We start from the raw sequence: 22,176 nt of genomic DNA on the forward strand, positions 1-22,176 counted from the left end.
AATGTTTGTCCTTCTCCTTCATTCTATCTTCAAGGTCCTGCGTGCAGCTCTGCTACAGTCATGAAGAATGCCTAACCACCGCAGCTCCTTGTGACCTTCCCCTTCTCAGAACCACAATGTATTTACTATCAGTAGCTCTAACTTATATTATAATTTAACTATTTGTTGTTTGTTTCCTCCCCCAACAAGACTGCAAAATCTCTACCTATCTCAATGCCTTGCAGATATTTGATGCTAAATATATACTGAATGAATAGCAGCTTGAAGGCATACTGCAGTCTCCTAGAATAACAGCTTCACCAATGCCAAAGGGTTACCATAATCCTGATTACTCTACAGCCTTTTCCTTAGAATAAAAAGGAAATTATATTTATTAAACTCTTGGTAGATTCCAGGAATACTGATGCCATGTACTCAAGAGGTAACTTTTACCACTATTTTAAAGCAGGTATTACTTCCATTTTTATGGACAGAAAAACAGATGCATGATGAGGTTAGGCTGCCTCCTTGCAGGAAACAGTTTTAAAAGCTGGGATTCGATCCTACACCTGACTTCAAAGCCTACATTCTTTTCATTATATAAAGAACAACTACAGAAAAGAAAATATTTGTTCTATTTAGTTTAAGGAAAGCATTCTTCTCTAGAAATGGAATTATTAAACTCTAATCTCCTTGTGATGTAATGCATGAAAAAAAGGCCCAAAATGAGGATAAGGAAAAGACACCGCTTTGGAGAATACACTGTTATCTCTTAGATATGGAAAACTCTTCAAAACCAAGTTCTCTAATTGCAGTCCAGGCAAAGATTTCCGTGATATATCAAAATATAAAGTGACCCATGACCACCAGGGGCAGCATTAGTCACTCCCCTTCTCTCTGCTGCCATGGCATTTTGTTCATAAGACTACTATAAAACTTCTCAAAAGGCATCAGTTTAAAAAAAAAAAGTCATAATTTTCTGATTTAGTACTACATCTAAACAATTTGGCTTCACCTTTCAACAAAAGATATTCAAAAACATGTATCAAGTACCTACTATGTGCCAGACAGAGATTAGTTAGTCGTAGGAGATTAAAAATGAAAATATATAAGCCTTGTGTCCTCAAGAAGTTCAATCTGGAGAGCGGTAACTGTAGACATGCACTTTCAAAGTCAGTCTCTCATAATTTTTTTTAAAGATTTTATTTATTTGACAGAGACACAGTGAGAGAGGGAACACAAGCAGGAGGAGTAGGAGAGGGAGAAGCAGGCCTCCCGCGGAGCAGGGAGCCCGATGTGGGGCTCAATCCCAGGACCCTGGGATCACGACCTGAGCCGAAGGCAGACGCTTAATGACTGAGCCTCCCAGGCGCCCCCAGTCTCTCATAATTTTAAAACTCTATGACCTTAAGGCTAGGTTTTAGTCTTTGGAAACATCCAGTCATCTAGGCACAGTGAAATTCAGCTACCTAAATGACCAATCGTCTCTGAGTTGTACCTCTTTGTAAACATACATTCAAGTTCTCAAATCCCATCTTCTAGCTTTAGTGGCTTAAACAGAGCATAATTATATGTGAAGAAATGGGGCGTAGGGGGCAAATATTTCCAACAGCTGCAGAACACTGCACCTGTGTATGTGGCAAACACTTCTGCATTTCACCATCAGCCGGACTGATCTAAAAATGGACAGGGTTAACAAGGCAGCACATTCTTTTGCAACATAGTCCATTGCCCATTTGTTCTCTGAACGTTCTCCAATTGTTTCATAGCTCTATTAAATATACAGTCATTCTAAAAGACAGGAACAGTTTACGTCAAGTATACTTAATAAATTACTATGAATATTGATATTAAATCAGCAATCAAAACAAAGTTTTGACAAAAACTGGCTACTACGAAACTTGCCTAAGGTAAACTCTTGTACCACCCTTGCTCTACCCATAAATAACTTTTCCATTTTAACCCACCTATCTATCTGGATTTACAGAGTACAGACCTAGATGGGGATAACAAGTGAAGAAAGGAAGGAGGGCAAAACCTCAAAAGCTTCTCCACTTCTCAGATCCTATAGGAATCTCAACTTTTCACCTGCCCTGTTTTAAGGAAGGCAACAATGTGTGCTGGTTCTAAAAAAGCTATTCTTAACGAATAACAGACATACACCATGATTTTATAAAATCAAAGGGGCTTTAAATGTGGTAATGATAGTATTAAGAATAAAATAATGTGTCCAAGAAAGTAAAAGATCAAAACATAATTAAGTTGACAACAGACTTATTTGTTTGGTTCTTATTTTTCATCCCTGTATGATAAAGAACAATTATGGTCTCTTTCAACTTTGTCATCACTTGAAAATCTCTTATTTGCTCACTATAAAAATGAAGATTTCATGGGGGGGGGGGAGATAACAGACTGTAAATGGGATTTCTTGTCTTTATCCAAGCACCAATTTCACATTATAATTGTACCCCAAGTTTGGGATCTCTGTAACAAAAGCCATAAGAAAGACTTCTAACCATAGACTGTTCACCAAGTATTTATTGAGGATATTCTATAAACCATGTTATGAGAACACAGTGCTTAAAGACTTAGTGAAGATAAACGAGTAGCTATGATATATAACGTAAATCAAGTGCTTCAGGAATTCAGAAAGGGATAAATAATTTCTGCCTAAAATATTTTTGAGCCTTAAAAACAAATCAAGAGTAACAAAATGGAATGAACTACTAGAAAATGCAACAATGACGAACCTCAAAAATATGCTGAGTGAAAAAAGCCTCACAAAAGAGTACTCTATGAATCCACTTATATGAAGTTTTAGAACAACCAAAACTAATCTATGGTGAAAAAATCAGAACAGTGATTAAGACTATTGATATGGCATGAGGAAATTTTTGGAGGTGAAGGCTATGGTCTGTATCTGTAGGGATTTAAGTTGCACAGCTGGATGCATTTGTCAAAACTCATCTGACGGTACATTAAAGATTGGTACATCTGACTGTATATAAATTTTACCAAAAAAAACCAAACAAACAAACAAAGCACGACCCTCACTCTATAGTTAACAATATGCATGACATAGGTAAAGATTAAGTATCTTAATGTTTTCAACTTACTCTGAAGTACATTTTTTAAAAAGACAGAATGATGGATGGACAGATAAGATATATAATAGGATACAGGATAAGAAATATATAGAAGATATATAATAAAGCAAATACAGAAAATGTTAACTGTAGAGTTTAGGTGTGGGTATATGAGTGCTCACAGCACAACTCTTTCAATTTCCAATTTCAAATTTTTCATTATAAAATGCTGGAGGAGAAAAGTATTAAAAAATGTTTGATGATGATGCAAAAATCCTAAAAGAGAATCGGTAAAAGATCACTTCAATACCTAGAATACATTAGGTAAAATCCCTAATTTTAAATGATGTACAAGAAAAAAACATTTTCTTCCTTCCAATTCAATCTAAATTCTTAACAAATCGAAAACCTGAAAAAGAAAACTTCCTCTTCCTTTGCAAAAAAACTAAAAAAGTTACTGCAATGCAAAGGGGTTTTTTTTGGTTTTGCTTTGTTTCAGAAAGACCTGGCTGATTTAGTCTTATTTTTCAAAATTCATATAATTTACATTTACAAATAAGATTTTAAATTATCTTTTGTACTAAAATAATGTCAGAAACTTGGCATACAGAAAAACAGCCATAGGAGCTGGTGTCTAGTAAATGTTTCATAAATATTCAAAATTATTTTCTAATACGCTTCACTATTGAGTTGGAAGTAATTCATAGACCAGGGATTTTAAGACTGACTTTAATTACTAAATTTGAAAGCTAGATGACTAGCAAATCAAGAAAATATCAAAATACTTCACATTTAAGACATTTTAATGCCAGTTGTTCCTTCCCAAAATGAACTCTGATATCTTAATAGAGAATCCATAACTCGAGATCTGACAGAATTATCAATTACTGAATCTAATAATTAAAACTGAAGTTCCCATTCAAAAAACATGTTTAATCCAAGAGAAGACTTTTGCACTTCAAGAAAATTCCAAAACTTCCTCTAAGACAAAATATAAAGTTAATAATGAATCTCTCCCCACCCCAACACATACATGCCCCCAAGTCTTAATGGCTCAAAACTCCAGAGGGAAACAATTAGGCTGCTGTCTCCATCTAATTTTGTCAACTAAAAGACACTCCTGTAGTTTGCCAATGTTGAGAGGAAAGGTAGTATAACACATTCAAATAAACACAAAGCAATAGATCTACTTAAATTACAGAAGCTTCATCCTATTATACTGCGCAAGGTCCAAAAGTCTGAGTGATCTGCTTTTTTTTTTTTTTTTTTTAATTTTTTTTTATTGTTATGTTAATCCCCATACATTACATCATTAGTTTTAGATATAGTGTTCCATGATTCATTGTTTGTGCATAACACCCAGTGCTCCATGCAGAACGTGCCCTCCTCAATACCCATCACCAGGCTAACCCATCCTCCCAACCCCCTCCCCTCTAGAACCCTCAGTTTGTTTTTCAGAGTCCATCGTCTCTCATGGTTCTTCTCCCCCTCCGATTTCCCCCCCTTCATTCTTCCCCTCCTGCTACATTCTTCTTCTTCTTTTTTTCTTTCTTAACATATATTGCATTATTTGTTTGAGTGATCTGCTTTTTCAGTACTTTCACAGATCTCTTCTTAAAAAACCCTTTTTGCACATATGCCAATTAAAGAATTACACTACTGCATGGTGACAAGTGAATAGAAAAATAAAAGCAAGTCAACCCACAAAGGTTAGATACAAACCTATAAATAATACCAAGCACCTGTGCAACAGATAACTTGGCACCCAAACGAATTTATGCTAATGCAATACTGTAATTTATTAAACATGGTGACAGCTCACTGTATTAAGAGATTTTAAACATTAACTGTTACACACTAGAGACTGTCTCTGACACTTCCTCAAGGTTTACACTGCCAAGAATAAAGTGGAACTGTATTATAACAAGGTCTGTTCTTAAAGAATATTGCTAAATGAGAATCTGGAGATCCAAAAGGGATCTGTGATACACTGTACAACCTATCCCCAGTGCAATCCAATAAAGCAAAATGCATTTTCCATACAATTAAACACAAGAGGTCTTCTCTTCTACTTAGTAACACTCTCAATCACAATGTATTGTGTTTAACATTGTAAATGACTAGAGATAACTGATGTTGTGTCACACAAAGACAATATGCAGATAAAAAAACTGGAGAGAGAAAAGCTACAGTGCAATGATAAGGTGAATAGTACTAAAAAAATGTAAATGATAGTTCTCATTCCATTTTCCTAAGAGGGACAAGAAGTATACTTCCCTTAAAAGGAAAAAGGGCATTATATGTATAAACAAAGCAGAGAGACTGAAGTATGATCAAAACAAACATATAAACTGAATTTGGAGCTTAAAAGGAAATCCCCACCATTGGCTTTATAACCAATGGCTTAAAAATTACATCTTGAAAAAAAAAAAAATTACATCTTGACTTATAGCTCTGGAAAAAAACCAAACAGAAATGAAAAGTCGCTTGGGAAATAGAGGTATTTAAATATGTCATCATTAAGTCAAAAACAAAACCATCGGATAAAACAAAATGTAAGCAGTTATGACATGTGGTAAACTAGGCTAAATACGACATTTTGTTGTTGTTGGTTATAATATACAGAACTTTAAGAATAAACTCATGCTTCCATATGAACACAGTGGACAGAAAATACAACATACCCTGGGATCATATCAGATTTTTCACCTAACATCTAACTTCTTAGATGAATAAAAAGTTCTCTCTTCACACTGAAAGGCAGTGGGGTAAAATGAAAAAAAAAAAAAAATCACCAGAGCAAGGAATGTTAGCTCCAACATTTATGACTTGTGATCTTGGGCATTCTAGTAATCTAATGTAAAATGGGATGTTTTGTGACTATGCATAGAGATACTGAGGGAGTGGGAGGGAGATTAATAAATCTGAGTTTTTTCTCCTTTTCTCAATCCTAACATGAAATAAACAGTACTCAGTTTACAAAATATCACAGTATGTCACTACTCCATTCCTCATTTATCTCTGCCCTGGAGCTAGTGGGAAGAAAGGACAGAGTTCTTGGAAAATCTGTGAGTTTGGACGAGACGAAATGGAAGACCCCAAGGCAAAGCTCCCTGCCAAAAATTTTTATAATGCCTGAACTTTTTACTAATTGCCAAAATTTTCATTTATCAGAGATAGAATCTAAGTTAATAAAGGTCTTGTATTTAAAGTACAATCACCTTAAGAAGATTAGACTTTTTACTTAATGTTAGCCAGTCAGTCACAGTCATTTGAACATTACAACTGATCCCGACATTTATTATGAATGTCTTAAAAACAAATTCTAAAATAACCAGTATATTTTCCTTACAACATGCTTTAAAAGCAATGGTTCTCCATTTTTTAAGTAAAAGGACCTCTTCGTTTTTATCAAGACAGTCAGATCCCCACAATACTATTCTTAGTATTCACTTACCAAGAAAACATGACAAAATGCTACCATGAATAATTTTTTGTATTCTAACCACAGCAATACTAATATACAGTTGCAAAGAATACACAATGGGGGGGGGCAAATAATTTGTTAGGTCCTCACTTTGTAATAGGTACAGCACCCAAATGTTCTCAGCCCGTGTAAGTTAAGAACTACTGACATAAAATCTAAATGAGAAATGCAGGCAACCCAACTACTATACATATAAATATGAAGGATGATTTAGAGAGGCAGAGCCAAGCTCTGATTCCATACTGACTCAATCCTCACTAAAGATAATGATATTATCAAATTTTATCATAAAATCATATGATTTTTATTATCAGAATTCTACAATATTATGAATTTAATCAGATGGTTTCCCCTAACATTTGGCCAAAAGTAACTGAATTAAGGGAATAAAAGGAGTTGAAATTTGATAAAGGAGAGGATATGTAAAAGAGGAACGCAGTATAGTACAATGGTTAGAGGATGAGCTTTCAAAACATACTGCTAGGGTTCAAACAACAACCTAACTCAATTAACTCCCCTCTCTGACCTATAACCTTGGACAAAGTGATTAACCTAATCCTCCACTACAGCCCTCGCTTGTAAAATGTTAAAAATGCTTAAGAAGACTAAATGTTTATACCTGCTAAGCAACCAATAAATGGACCTACTCTTTTATTATAGGGCATTATGCTTAGTGAAATAAGTCACAAAAAAGACAAACACTGTATGATCTCACGTATATGTGGAATCTAAAAAAACCAAACTCATAGGTATAAAGAACATACTGGTGGTTGCCAGAGACAGGGATAGGGGTGGCGGGTGCCTGGGTGATTCAGCTGGTTAACCATCCGACTCTTGATTTCAGCTCAGGTCATGATCTCAGCTCAGGGTTTTGAGATGAGTGCTGGGTGTGGAGTCAGCCTGCTTAAGATTCTCTCTCCCATGATGTAATGTATGGTAATGAACAACATAAATAAAAAAAAAAGATTCTCTCTCCCCCTCTCCATCTAACCCTCCCCCCTGCACTCCCTCTCTTAAAAAAAAAAAAAAAAAAAAAAGGTAAAGGTGGTCAAAAGGTACAAACTTCCAGTTATAAGAAGAGTAAGTCCTGGGGATGTAATGTACAGCATGGTGACTACAGTTAACTTCACTTTCATATTTGAAAGTTGCCAAGACAGTAGATCCAAAAACTCATCACAAGAAAAATAACTATGTGTGGCAATGGATGTTAACTAAATTTACTGTTGTAATCATTTTGTGATATATACATATATCAAATTATTACGTTGTACAACTAAAACTAATATATAATGTTACATGCCGATTATCTCTCAATTTAAAAAAAAGAAAAAGATTTGAAGTATTGAGCACTTGGATGTTTGGTCAAGATTACAGCAAAACAGCAGGAAGCTTAGGCCAGTATAAGAACAAGAATTAAAAGATGAAAAAGTATGACAGATGTTGGAGAGGATGGAGAGAAAGGGGAACCCTCTTACACTGTTGGTGGGAATGCAAGCTGGTGCAGCCACTCTGGAAAACAGTATGGAGGTTCCTCAAGAAGGTAAAAATAGAGCGACCCTATGACCCAGCAATTGCACCACTAGGTATTTACCCCAAAGATACAAATGTAATGATCTGAAGGGGCACATGCACCCCACTGTTTATAGCAACAATGTCCACAACAGCCAAACTATGGGAAGAGCCCAGCCCAGATGTCCATCAACAGATGAATGGATAAAAAAAATGTGGTATATATATATATACATATATACACACACACACACAATGGAATACTACTCAGCCTTCAAAAAAAATGAAACCTTGCCCTTTGCAACAACATGGAAGGAACTAGAAGGTATTATGCTAAGCGAAATAAGTCAATCAGAGAAAGACAATTATATGATTTCACTCATATGTGGAATTTAAGAAACAAAACAGAGGATCATAGGGGAAGAGAGGGAAAAATAAAACAAGACAAAATCAGAGAGGGAGACAAACCATAGGAGAGTCTTAATCATAGGAAACAAACTAAAGGTTGCCGGAGAGGAAGGGAGGGGGGAGGGGTGGGGGGGTTACTGTGTCATAGACATTAAGGAGGGTACGTGATGTCATGAGCAATGGGTATAAGACTGATTAATCACTGAACTCTACCTCTGAAACTAATAATACACTATATGTTAACTGAATTTAAATTTTTCCTAAAAAATGAAAAAGTATAAGAAAACATAAAAAGTCAAAAATAAATTTGCTTCCTCATCCAACTCCCACAGAAGACGAGCCACTGCACTGAGGACCCAAAAGTTAAACCAATGCTTTATCAGTGCTAAAATAGGATACAATTTTAAATAGGCTTCTATGGGCTAGCCTGGGAGCTTAAGCTTAAAAAACAGTGTAACCATTTCCAAATTCAAACAACCATCTTACACATGACCTGGAAGACAACCCCTTCAAAGACTGCCCATTTTTCCTTTTGGAAGCAAACAGCTTGACTTTGTGAGTAAATATTCTCTAGTAATCTGAATGTAATTCAAATAATTTATTCAAATTCATTAAGGACATGTTAAGTATAAATCTACCCTGAAATAGCACCTTGTAAAAGAACTGAGATAATTTTTACAATTCAAAGAGCATGATGAATAAGAGCATCCCAAAATCTTTCTCAAAAGGCAAAATACTGAAACCCTTAAAATTTTTCTTATGCCAACAAAAGCTTTATTAGTCATTCTGTTTTCATTTTTCTAAACAGGAGCTAACTTTCCCCTTATCGCCTGGGATGGTCATGTGACAGAATCAAAAGGCCATCCCTCCCTCCTACATGTCTAGTTTGAAGAGCTGTACAAAGCAGTTTACAATAGGAAATGGTGAGAAGAAATTAAAGGAATATTCCCAATAAGAAATGAGTGAGAATTTAGGGGACATCACTTCTACTTTAAGCTAAGAAGTCCTTTATACCACTTTATATCTTTATACCATCAAGCATGGCCATTTATCCAGGGCAGGTAGGTAAGAGATTTAGTTCTGCCACTGCTCAACTATTTCTAATTCACTGTAGTGACTTACGATTTAATTACTCCATTATTTGTATTATATTTCTATTAGACAGCTCTGGTCTAAACAAATCACATCTTTGATACAGTTTCAAATGGGAAATGGGATGAAAATTTCATTATGTGCTTCATATCAATTATCTAGGAGACTGAGATCCTAATGCACTTTAAATTCCTTATAATTTAAGTAGCATGATTTTAATATCCTGCTTATCAAATTCATTTTCTTATTTTATGCTCCCCAATCTCTCGATTACCCCATTCAGTCTAAGCCTATTCACAGGGACACACCTTATCTTCCCACTTCTGTAATAACAGTGCTCGTGGTAGCTTACAAACTCGCTGAAGAACAACATGTGAAAAGCCATCCTTCTCTACCAGCTGCACACGTTGTCTGTTCTTCAGATAATGTTAACAGAAGCTTACTCTGAAGACCCATCAACATTCCCAAGAAATGTTTTTCTGTCTCAAATTCACTACTATATTTTGCATTAAGGCAACATATCCCATCTCTGACTCTCCTATCAGCGAATCAACCTTCTAGTGGTCAACAAGAGTAAAATCTAATTTCAAATTGGGCTTCATTACCTATTAAATTAACATAACTGCAAAAATAAGAACATTCCTTTTCAGCACCCAGAAATAAAGCACTAATGAGGTAATATAAAAAGATGACTCCTTTTATCTGCTCGGACAGCTTGAGAGTAAGGCTGAAAGATACTGATGAGGATTATAAATTTAACGGACGCTTCTATTACTTACTAACATCACTGACAAGATGTCATACACAGTGCTGACCATGTTTTTTTTAAGCAGACTACTGTAGCTGGGAAATTCTAACTTAATGTATTAAAAAATACAGTTATGTATCACTTCAAATTTCTCCAAAGCATTTCCATAGACATTATCACATTAGTTTCCTACAAAAGTCACTGGCTAGAAGTTGATTTTATTATTCCCTAATTTGACAGATGCAAAAGCCAAGGACCAGAGGTTATAAGTGACTTAACTGCCCAAATAAAGTTAGTAGGTGAGAAAAGATGCATTAAAAAAAAAAAAAATCTGCTGCCTACTGGTTAGATTGTGGACCCTGAAATCAGATCATGGGTTCAAATGGCTAGTTCCAAAACTTAGTAGCTATGGGATACTGGACAAGTCACTTGTAACCATATTCCATCTACATTTCAGTTTTCTCAGATAATATTAGTAGTTCCCCTCATAAAAACTAAGATAATTGCCCATACATAGAAAATTCTCAATAAATCCTTTTATCATTTAAGGCTTTAGAATTTGAAAGAAGGAACATTTGGAGATGACATGTTTTAAAAACAGGACTTTTTGTCATAAGCATAAGAATACTTCTAGAACATCTTGAACTATAATCATAAACACTTCATACTGATAACATTTTCATTTTTGGCAAATTCATTCTTCACGTCTCCTTTTTTACTTTTTAAAATATTTCTAAAAATCTGCAAGAAATGAAACCTTTTTTTGTATAGAGTATACACTGTGGTAAACTTTATCATAGGGCATATTCAAATTTGCAGAAATTAATTTTTCAAGTTATGTTTCCTAAGTCACAATAAACAAATCTTAAACAGTATTGCATGGTAACCAAATCTCAATTCTGGGGGATAGCTAGTGCTTAAATATTTAGGAGAAAGAAGCGAATGCCACCACAATGTAGGAGAAAGGGAAGCAGTGTATGTATCTGGGGGAAGAGCTTCACTCCTATAGTTCTAGAAAGTATATACTCATCTTCTGATATTATGTGGCACATAGTAGGTGCTCAATAAGTAATTTGTAAGTGGGTGAACTGGATGAATGAATAGGAGAAACTTAATTTTGCTTCAAGTGAACTAAATCAAACAAGAAAGCATCTGTGACACCATGGGAGGTACCCTTATAAACCTACAAAGTCATTAATCAGGCTGACCAAGAGTCTAAGCCAGAGCCCAGGGACTAGAAGAAACAGTTATTCTAAGATTTTCCCCCCTCTCCTAATTAATTTCAATGACCCTCTGTATATGGAGGTTTAAAAAAGTATATCTAGGTGAATTCCTATAGAGCTTCCTTTATTAAGTATAAAGTACTTTCAGGAATTTGCCATAATCAGCAAATTCCTTTTGTACACATATACATATAAAAGGTTATTTCTAATTGCAAAACAATATTAATGTTCTGCTATGTGTTAAAATGTTCAATGCTCCTAAACCACTTTTTCCTATTCATGTCACATTCAAGGCGGGAAGCAATTGTTGGTGCATATTTATCACTCAATTAGTTCAGGACAGCTGAACTAAACTCTTGCATAGCTTTGCACCCAAGCCTTGTTTCTAAATGTTAGCTTGCAGTTTGATATCATTGTAAGCAAAAAGCTGTGGCCATTGAGCAATAAATCTGCTACCCAGACAAAAACGGTAGTATAATTTTAAATCTATACCTCTAGAACTAAAGAAAAAATTAAGACACCATAAAAGTAAATATATTATGGCTTCCACATGATCTGTTATCCTATTTTCAGACATTATTATCTCCATTAGTATAAATTTTTATAATCCTTTTAAAAAGTTAATTTCCTTAGAAATAAATTTTCAAAGGAATGATGTCAAACAGGTAAAATTTAACTATATAAAACAAATATTAAAACCTAAATACTTTCTTCCTGGTCAACTCGTTTAAAAATTATTTTGACAGTGTTAATAAAGATTATTAAATAAATCAAGATTTTTTTTTTAAAACTATCACTTGTGAGATTCAGGTTAAAGCACACATTATTAAAACAGCAAAGCAAGGTTACTGCTCAAATATACTGCTACTGGTTCACTTTAAAATCTTTTAAAAATAAATTCTGAGTATGGAAGTCAAAATCTAAAATTATCAAACAATAATTGTTATTAACAATTTCCACAATTAGTATGAGGTTATGTTCCCAAATTAAATGGTAGCTATTTTTAGAGTAAAATAAATGTAAGATTAAAATAAAGATGTATCATTATAATTTTCATAAAGAAGTTACTACTACTACTTGTTTTCCATATATTTAGGAGATTTCCAATACTTTAAGGTATACTTCATTTTTAAACTACTTATAAACTAGATTAAATCTCTTTGTGCTGATGTTATAAATTTCTTTGCAGTAAGGTTCCTTTTATTTATATAAAATATTTTTCAGACAGGTAAAGTTAATATAAAATAATTAATGAGCAGGAAGTTAGTTTTAAAACTTTACAACTCTACTGAGAATCATGAAAACATTTGATTTTTTTTAACTTTTTTTTTTTTTTAAAGATTTATTTATTTATTTGAGAGACAGAGAGAGTACAAGCAGGGGGAAAGGCAGAGGCAGAGGGAGAAAGAGACTCCCCGTTGAGCTTGGAGCACGACATGGGGCTGGATCCCAGGACCTGGAGATCGTGACCTGAGCCGAAGGCAGATCCTTAACCATCTGAGCCACTCAGGCACCCGAAAATATCTGATTTTTAAAAAGTATCCCTGAAATTACAGAATGGATCATTTCCACTGAAAGAAATAAAAAGCATAGAAAAAACACATATGAAGTTTTTTTTTAAAGGAGCAAAAAACTGGAGCACAATTATACTATACTTAAAGGTCTTCACATCTTGAAAATTGAACAATGGAAAAACATAAGTTTTAAAGTGGTAATAATGTAAAATCAGAGGACCACTTTACCCACCAGTTTTGAGACTACAAATCTTTTAAAAATTAGAAATAGTATCATGCTTTACAGTTTTACATATTATAGTTTGCATTATATTCCAGCAGATTGACCCACTCATATATCAATGAATTAATAAGTTAATCTAAAACCTTAAGTAAGGGGCGCCTGGGTGGCTCAGTCGTTAAGCGTCTGCCTTCAGCTCAGGTCATGATCCCAGGGTCCTCGGATCGAGCCCCGGCATCGGGCTCCCTGCTCAGTGGGAAGCCTGCTTCTCCCTCTCCCACTCCTCCTGCTTGTGTGCCCTCTCTCGCTGTCTTTCTCTGTCAAATAAATAAAATCTTTAAAATAAATAAATAAAATAAAACTTTAAGTAAGGATAAATAGTCCCACATGATTCCTAATTGTTGCCTGAGTACAAATTTATACCTCCTTGTCCTAAAGTTGTTAGATTTCATAGATTATTCCGGCATTTCTAGGATTTCATGCATTAATCTGCTTCGCCCATCCATATCTTTCATAATTTTCTGGATAACAATAATGGTAGAGAACACATACACAGTCCTTACGTACTTACACATGTTAAAAGGCAATCAAGCAGAGTGCTTAAGACACACTATCTGAATCCAAACACTGCCTCTGTGCTTACTAGCCACATGACCCTGGGCAAGTTCAACTTTCTTCATCTACAAAATGGAACAAATACCTACCTCATGAAGGTTAAATAACAAAACTGTCCAGCTCAATGCCTGGCACATAATGCTACACAGGGTTAACTACTGTTACTAGTATTATCATGTGTCATGTACTGAGCCAAGTACTTTACATGCATCATTCCATTTAATTCTCACTTAATTCTATTTTACAGATGAGGATACTGAGGTTCACAGTGGTTCAGCAACTTTTAATAGAAAAGCAAGGGCCAATATTCAAACCCAGATCTGCCTCCTTAATCCAAGCCCTGGTATCTATGCCAATTTTCTCAAACTAGGCTCCCTGGATATACTCATGGGGAATTCACATGTTTTCACTCTGATGATTTTTATTTTAAATTATTCTAGAGATAATTTTCAAATGAAAGACATTTCCACAGAGTAGATTTTATTTAAATCATCAAACTGGGATATACAAACCTCTGGTGTTCCCAGGAATATTCTTCGAGGCCTAGAATTTTTTTTTTCCTTACAAAATAGTCAACTTTGAAAAACTTTAAATGTAACATTCAGCTTTCATTCTTCAAGAATGAGGGAAACAACTATTTTTCAAAATCCTTATGCCTATTTCATTATACACACCAAGTTTTGGAACAAGTGGCTAGTCTAATTACTTGGAAAAGAATATTTTTTTAAAAAAAGCAACTATAAGGACGCCTGGGTGATTCAGTCGGTTAAGCATCTGCCTTCGGCTCAGGTCAGATCCCAGGGTCCTGGAATCGAGCCCTGCATCAGGCTCCCTGATCAGTGGGAAGTCTGCCTCTCCCCCAGTTCATGCTCTCTCTCTAATAAATAAAATCTTTACCAAAAAAAAAAAAAAAAAGATCAACTTGATCATGCTAGTCTTCTGCTTAAAAACCTCCATGGATTCCTACTGCTCAACTTACAGAATCAAGTCCAAATTTGGAAACAGAGTTTCTGATCATTTGAGGCTGATCACGCTCACAGTGAATTCTCCCCTTTTACAAAAGGGTGGGATTTATCATCTAATATCTGATATACTTCTTAATCATTTTTGTGACTATTAATAGTGGAGTGGAGGCTTCCGCAAGAATGAGATTTCTTTTGCATCCTTCCCAATACTGAGTATTGTTAGATACTGAGTAGATAACCAACTACTGAGTTGATGATGAGTTGATTCAGTGCACGTAAAGTGGGTATCTGATATGTGATCATTTTCAATAAATATTTACTAAGGAATGAACTTGCGCCAAGGACACTGATGTGACTTGGGTCTACTGAGCAATTCCCCTATGCCAGGCAACAACACTAAAAACTTTACATACATTACCTCACGTAATGCTTATAGCCACCCTGAGGCAGGTATTACCATCTGCATTTTTAATATGAGGGAACTGAGTTATCTTCTAGTAAAGTCACAGAGCAAGTATAAGAGAGAAATGAGAGTCAAACTCAGAGATGAGTGTAAAGCCTGTGTCCTTTACCAGTATATTCACTTCCTCCTACAGAAATATTTCCTCAAGGAACTGTAATCAAACTGGCACAACGGATGTACACAATTATAATACTCTATAATAAATGCTGTGAAGGATGTATAAGATCTTATTTGAGTATACCCAAATTCCAGGGTAAAGAGGATGGGAGTCAGGAAAAATATCCAGAGGTGACACTTTTAAGAATGAATAGCAGTTCAAAGAGGAAGAAACAACCTTCCCAAAGAAGGGAATAATGTGCAAAGGCATAAAGGCACAAAATTTCATGACATATTCAGTGAATACCAAGCAGTATCCAGAAAGCTCCAGTTATCCGGAAAGTAAAATGTGGTAAGAGGAACTGGTAGGAAATGAAGCTAGAAAAGCAGGCATAGTCAGATCATGAACAGTTTTGCCGAAGAATTTAGATTTTATCCAATGAGTAAGAGAAAGCCATTGAGTAATTTTAAGCAAGAGAGTGAATTACTGCATTTGTGTTTTAGAAATATTGCTCTGGCACTGAAAATGGATTGAAGAGCTACAGCCTAGAAGCAGGGACACCTGACAGAAGACTAAGCAGATCAGGCAAAAGACTAACTTAGAGCAACAATGATGGAGAAAAAAAGATTCAAAAGACAATTGGAGGTAGAACTACAAGACTTAGTAACCAACTGGATTGAGGTTTGAGGTTTGGTAGGAGAATGAAGGAGAAGAAGGAATCTAGATAAATTCAAAGTTCCTAGCTTGAGTCCTGGGTAGATGGAAGTGCTATTGACTAAAGCAGGGAACAGAGTAGGGGAAACAAGGTGAAAGGAAAGCCAATGAGTACAGAGGATGGGTACTTCTGGAACATCCAAAAGAAACTGTCCAATAAACAAATAGGTAAGTCTAGAACTCAGAAGAGAACATTTAAGGCAAAAAGAGGTATTAGCCAGAAACTATACAAAAGGATAGAACCAAAGACAAGAGTCCCAGAGACCACCAATATTTAAAACACAGACAGACAGGAGTAAATGAAAACTGGGAGAGAGTAGTGATACAGAAGTCTGGAAAGGAGAGAGTTGCACAAAGAAGGGAGTTATCACTGTATTGAATGGATCAAAGAGGCAAAGATAAGAACTTTAATGCCTCTCTTGGATTTGGCAATTGAGTAACTTGTGACTTGAAGCAGAAGTTACAGAGGGATGGATGGTAAAGAAAGCTAAACTAGACAGGGGTTGAGTGAATGGCAGCTGCAGCAAGAGATAACAATCTTGGCTGAGAGGACAGGAACAGCTGGAGGAGAACAGAGGGCTGAAGAACATTTTCAGGGTGGCAGAGATTTTAACATTTTTATAGGATGTTCTCATCCTTTCTAGGGACCAGTGGAGAGTGAGATTTTTAAATTATGCCTTGTACTTAAACTTAGTATATAGAAAATAACTCGTCATACAAGGTTAAGTGAAAAAACAAGTTGCAGGATATGTATATGTATGACATCACTTTAAAATAAAATTCTGACTCCTTTCTGTGGCCCTCAAAGCCTACAGGTCCTTTATGACCTGGCCCCTGCCTACTTCTGACTCCTTCATATGCCATTCTGCCTCATTCACTATATCCCAGCCACAATGGCCACTCTATTCTGATGCTTCAACTTGCCAAGCCGGTTCTTGCCCCAAGAGTTTTGCACTCGCTGTTATTTCTGCCTGGAATGCTTTTCTCCCTGTCAATGGCTAGTTCCTTCAAGACGTTCAGGTTTCAGTTCAAACATCACCTCCTTAGAGAGGCCTGCTCACCTGTAATATTCCGTATCCCTCTACCCCCGGCAAAGTTACTATCATTAACTTGTATTAGCAACTATCACTCTCTCAAATTCTTATTTGTTTACTTGTACATCTCCCCTCCCCCCACCCCCAGAAAGCTTAAAATGATGCTTGGCACAGAGTAGTCACTCTATTGTTGAATGAAAATGTACACAAAAACACACATATATATGAACATATGTATTTACATGAAAAGCATTAAGAAAGTTTTGAGAGGTATTATCTGAACTTATTTATACCAGGGGTGAGTGGGAGACAAGAAGGAGAGGTATACAATACCCATTCATTTTTTGCTTCATAGGTCTCTACCCACATTTTCTACAAAAATCATGTCTTTTATAATTGGAAAACAATTTTTATATAATGACCACATGAGCCTAAGATAGTCAATCTATTCTACATCTCCATTTTCTTTTGTTGGGTTGTCATGACCTAATCTCACTGCAGGCTGATCCTTAAGTTGTTTTGGTAGGACAGTTCAAAGTTAGAATCTTGGGATCATCTACTCCAACCCCCTAGTTTTACAGATGAGGAAGCAGAGACTTATAGTAATTTAATTAATAAAAGTAATTTAATTAATAAAACTAGGGTATTGATAAAAAATTTTCAAAGACCAAATGATTAAGAACTATTTAAAAGGCTAATCTACATAATTTAAATGACAACTAATAAAAGCTTACTAAAGCTTACTCTCATATATAACCTACAATCTTCTGGTGAAATTATTACTCAAAGTAAAACTATTTCCTTAAGCACACTATTTGACCAATGAACCCTATGGTTAAGCTCTGGTTAACCATTATACTATGACAAAGGATTCAGAATACATAAATATAGGGAGGAAAATTATTCACCGTTAGGTGTGCAGACTAACTGAATTAGCAGGCACTTCTTTCCACCAGGGTATACAGTAAATCAAATATATAATATAGTTAAGGATTCATTATACTTTGATTCAAATTTCTGTATCAATGTCTACAGTGTATTTTTAATGGAATAAAAATTAAACGCTGAATAAGAAATGCACTACTAAATATTTACAGAAATGACTTAACTATTTCTCTTTACATACATACCGTAGTTTACCAGGAATACAACAAATTTTATCTAAACTTCTGAATAATGCCACTTTATGTAAAGTTATTTAATAAACTATCTCATTTGATCCTTACAACATGCCCATAGAGAGCAGAAATTATTACTCCTATTTAATACAGAAGAATGAGGCTCAGAGGTTAAGGAAAGGGAAGCTCAAACTCTTGCTTACTCCCCCTTGCTCAAGGTATCCTAACCACTCTAACCTACAGGAACGCTCTTGCTCAACTCAAGGCCTTTCTTCTTATCATCTCTGCCCAGCATGCTCTCCTGTCTCCCTACAATGCTGTCTCCTCCTGCTTCAGGTCTCACCTCAAATAGTAGCTACTCTCACCATCTCTCAAGTAGCCTATACCAACTATTCCATCCTTATTTCCTTCACAGAACACAAAATTATCTGTACTTATCCTCTTGTGTTGAAGGACAGAAATACTCTGATTTATCCTACAGCATAGAAGATGATGCTGGGCTTACTGAATGAATGAACACACCACACCTGCCCACAGCGCTTTAGAGCAAGTAAATGGCAGGGCCTAAAAACCAATACCAGATAAATGGTAAACTCCTGCCCTGCCCTACCGCTACTTTTTCACTGGTGTGAGGGAAGATGCTTTGGCCTGGGCAATCAGTTCTTTTTTAAAGATTTTATTTATTCATTTGAGAAAGAGAGAGAGAGAGCACACGCAGGGGGAGAGGCAGAGGGAGAGGGAGAAGCAGACTCCCTGCTAAGCTAGGAGCCGGACGCCGGGCTCCATCCCAGGATCCCGAGATCAGGACCCTGAGGCGAAGGCAGATGCCTAACCATCTGAGCCACCCAGGCGCCCCCTGGGCAATTAATTTTGAGCTGTGTCTTCCTACCTTCTATATTCGCTCACGTTAAAGGAAATACAGAAACTATAGAAAATATAGAACTACAGAACTTAATATTCCAAAATATTTAACTGGAATTTCAAGAGCTCTTACATTGCCTTTTAGAATCACAACTGAATTTGAAAAAACATCTATGATGTTCCATAACAATCAAAATACTTCAAAATTGTTAATTAACTGGCATCTGCACACACAGTTAATTTAAGGCTAAAAAGTAAATTTAAGTCACACACATAAATGCATTTTACTAACAGGCTTGTAACATTTTGTTCTTTTAGAAGATGCTCTGAATTCCCCAATAGACCATACACAGAAATTTTAAAACCAGGCATGGGGCTATCGTTCTGATAATGGCAATAATGTTCTTTCTTAAAGAAAGAGGACACAAATGCACCTGATCTGCTGCCGTGTCACTATGTTCTTGCAGACAGAGGTCACCTCGTGTAAAATGCCCAGTGTGGTTACAAGAGACCCCTAGCAACATCCCCTTTGTTACCTTACCCAGAGGGTTTAATACTTACTGCTGAGCCCTCCATCCTCGGATACTCCTGTCCCTCTCATTCCTAGGTAAGTCAGTCCCAATATTAGGAAAAACAAGCAGGCAGCAGTTAAGAGAAACATCGACAAGTAGTGGGCACTGAAACCCCCTGTAGGGGACACCTCCTCCCGTTTAAATTGCTGGAGAAGTTCCTCCTCGGGTTCGGCAAGCTTCGGTTTGTTGTATGTGTTTTTCAGGTAGGTATGATTGGAGCCCGTATGATTGGAGTGATTGATCCTGAGTGAACTAGAGGCAGCCACCGACGCACCGGGAGGGAGGCTGTTGGAAAAAATCCTGGGGGAGTCCACACCGAAGGCCCCACCGCCGATATGATTATTGGTTTTAAGAAGGGAGCCTGTGGACGAATCCAAGGTTGAGTCCATGTCAGTCAGTGGCGGGGGCAGGAGAGGGGCCAGTTTCTTAGCGTTGACACGGTACCTAGGAATGGGGCTGGAGTCCAGGGGATCACACCCTCCTCCCTGCTCCGCCGCCGCCGACTCTTCGAGGTTTCGGCTCCTGTCTAGACTCCCCGCAGCCGCCGCCCTGTCATTCATCGGGATTCCTCCCCCTCCCTGAACTGAGGTCTCCAGCCGGCCGCCGGCAGATTTAGCAGTCAGCGAAGAGAGAGGTTTACTATGGCTCCGTCTGGGCCGATGCCGGGAAAGGGAGTCGTCCTTTAATACCTGTCTGCTGGAGGCCACGTCGTCGTCCTCCTCTTCCTCCGAGTCCGAATAGTTCTCCCGGCAGCTGTAGGAGAGAAGCCGGCTGCCATTCACGGTCCGGCTCGCCCACAGCGGCTCCTCGGCCTCTGGGTCCCTGTCCTCTCCGTCGTCCCCCTCCTCCTCCTCGTCCTCCGCGGCTCCATCTCTCGCCGACGGGGTCTGCAGCTCGGGAGCCGCCGGCCGCCTGGCCCCCCACCACGAGTGCGGCTTCCTTCGCTCGGCCGAGTTGCTGTTAGTCACCTCGCTGGCGGCCAGGGGCGCCGACAGCGGCTTGAGCCCGCGGTACTGGAGCGAAGCCCGGTCTTTCCTGCCGCCGCCGCCGCCGCCGGCCTGGTCCCGGGGACTGGCCTCCACGTCCGACTCGTCCGAGCTGAAGCCCAGCAGCACTTTGCTGCCAGCCGTGGGGGCGGCCGAGGCGCCCCCGGGCCCTCCCAAGGGGCTCTCCGGGCCCGAGGCCGAGATTCGGCCCAGGCCCCCAGGAGTCCGCAAGTAGGAGAGGTCGCCCGAGACCGGCCGGACCCCCAGCCCCGTGGCGGCCGCCGCCGGTCCCGCCGCCGCGACGGCGGCGGCTGCCGTGTTATTGTTATTACTGTTCCGCGTCTTGTTGCCGCGGCCCCCAGACCGGTGCTGCTGCTGCTCTTCCTCTCGAAGCTTCTTCAGCTTCTTGAGGTAGACCGGGCGGGTGCTCTCCGTCACTGGGCCAGGAGACAGGCCGTAACGGCGGAGCTGAGAGAAAAGCTCCTCATCCGAGAGCTGCTGAGGCGCCGAAGCCGCTGCCGCCGCCATTTTCTCTCCAGGGTGTTTTACAAGCTCCGCGCTACCGGAAGTGACGCGCCGCCCTAGACCCTGAACTAGACCGGGCTGCGTCGCCCTCCCAGCGCCACGGGCGCCTTGACCAATGGGAGGCGCGGGAGGAGCTCACCTGAGCGGGAAAAGGCCACCTGAGCGGCGCGCGGCTCAGCAGGCGGAGAGTTTTTCCCATCCAAGTAGTAACCAGGCGGACTCTTCTCCCTCCTTTCGGTCGCCTTCACCCGCAGTTCTCTGTTGTGCCCTTCCAAGTGCCTTTCCCGGGAGCTGCCTCTTCCTAAACCATACCTTGACCTCTTCCCAGGTTCCTGCCACCGGACAGTAATAATTGAAAGGAAATACGCCTTGAAGTTCAAGGCATTAGTTTTCTTCCCATCCAGTTCCTGCTGCCGCGGGGAACCTAGAAAGATTAAAAGAAATCCTCACGGCCAGACTAGATTGGCAATTTCCCTGTCTGACTCCTGGTTTCTTTTCACTTTGTCTTCCCGCTTGACTTACAAAAAAAAAGAAAAAAGTGAGTTTCTCTCGCTGCTCTTTTTGAGAAGCCTCTCCTCTATTACAAAGAAAAGATAGAGTAAACCAGTACCAATACAATTTTCTTCCAGAGTAATGGTTATTCATTCTTTAGTGGTTGTAAGGTATCATTTTTTCCCTTTTAAAATCTGGTAACCTCCTTAGATGGTCATTTTTGTAATTGAAAGCACTTATCATTTACTTCATTCTGTGACTGAAAAAAAGACAGTACTCCATCTCATTTCCTTCTTGGTACTTTTCCAACCTGTGGTTATTGTTAATGAATATTTTTATGTATTTGTTTTTTATATTATTTATTTAATTATTTCTTGTCTTATTCCTTTGAACTGTAAGCTCCACGAGCAGAGGAACCTTGCTTCTATTATTAGCAACTTTATTCCTATGGTGCTTCGTAGTAGAAGT

At 38.0% G+C, this 22,176-nt stretch overlaps 1 protein-coding gene across 1 annotated transcript in view; it reads right to left on the bottom strand.

Annotated features, from left to right (window-relative positions):
* The window catches only part of LEMD3 (LEM domain containing 3), a 64,980-nt gene extending 43,711 nt beyond the window's left edge, over positions 1 to 21,269 (bottom strand). Inside the window, exon 1 of the mRNA XM_032420365.1 lies at positions 19,695 to 21,269. Coding sequence (XP_032276256.1) covers positions 19,695 to 21,219 — 1,525 coding nt within the window. The 5' untranslated portion in view covers positions 21,220 to 21,269. The remainder of the gene's footprint in view (positions 1 to 19,694) is intronic.
* Positions 21,270 to 22,176: the final 907 nt, after the last annotated feature.

The sequence above is a fragment of the Phoca vitulina genome, unplaced genomic scaffold (assembly GCF_004348235.1).
Source record: "Phoca vitulina isolate PV1807 unplaced genomic scaffold, GSC_HSeal_1.0 scaffold23, whole genome shotgun sequence".
NCBI lineage: Eukaryota > Metazoa > Chordata > Mammalia > Carnivora > Phocidae > Phoca > Phoca vitulina.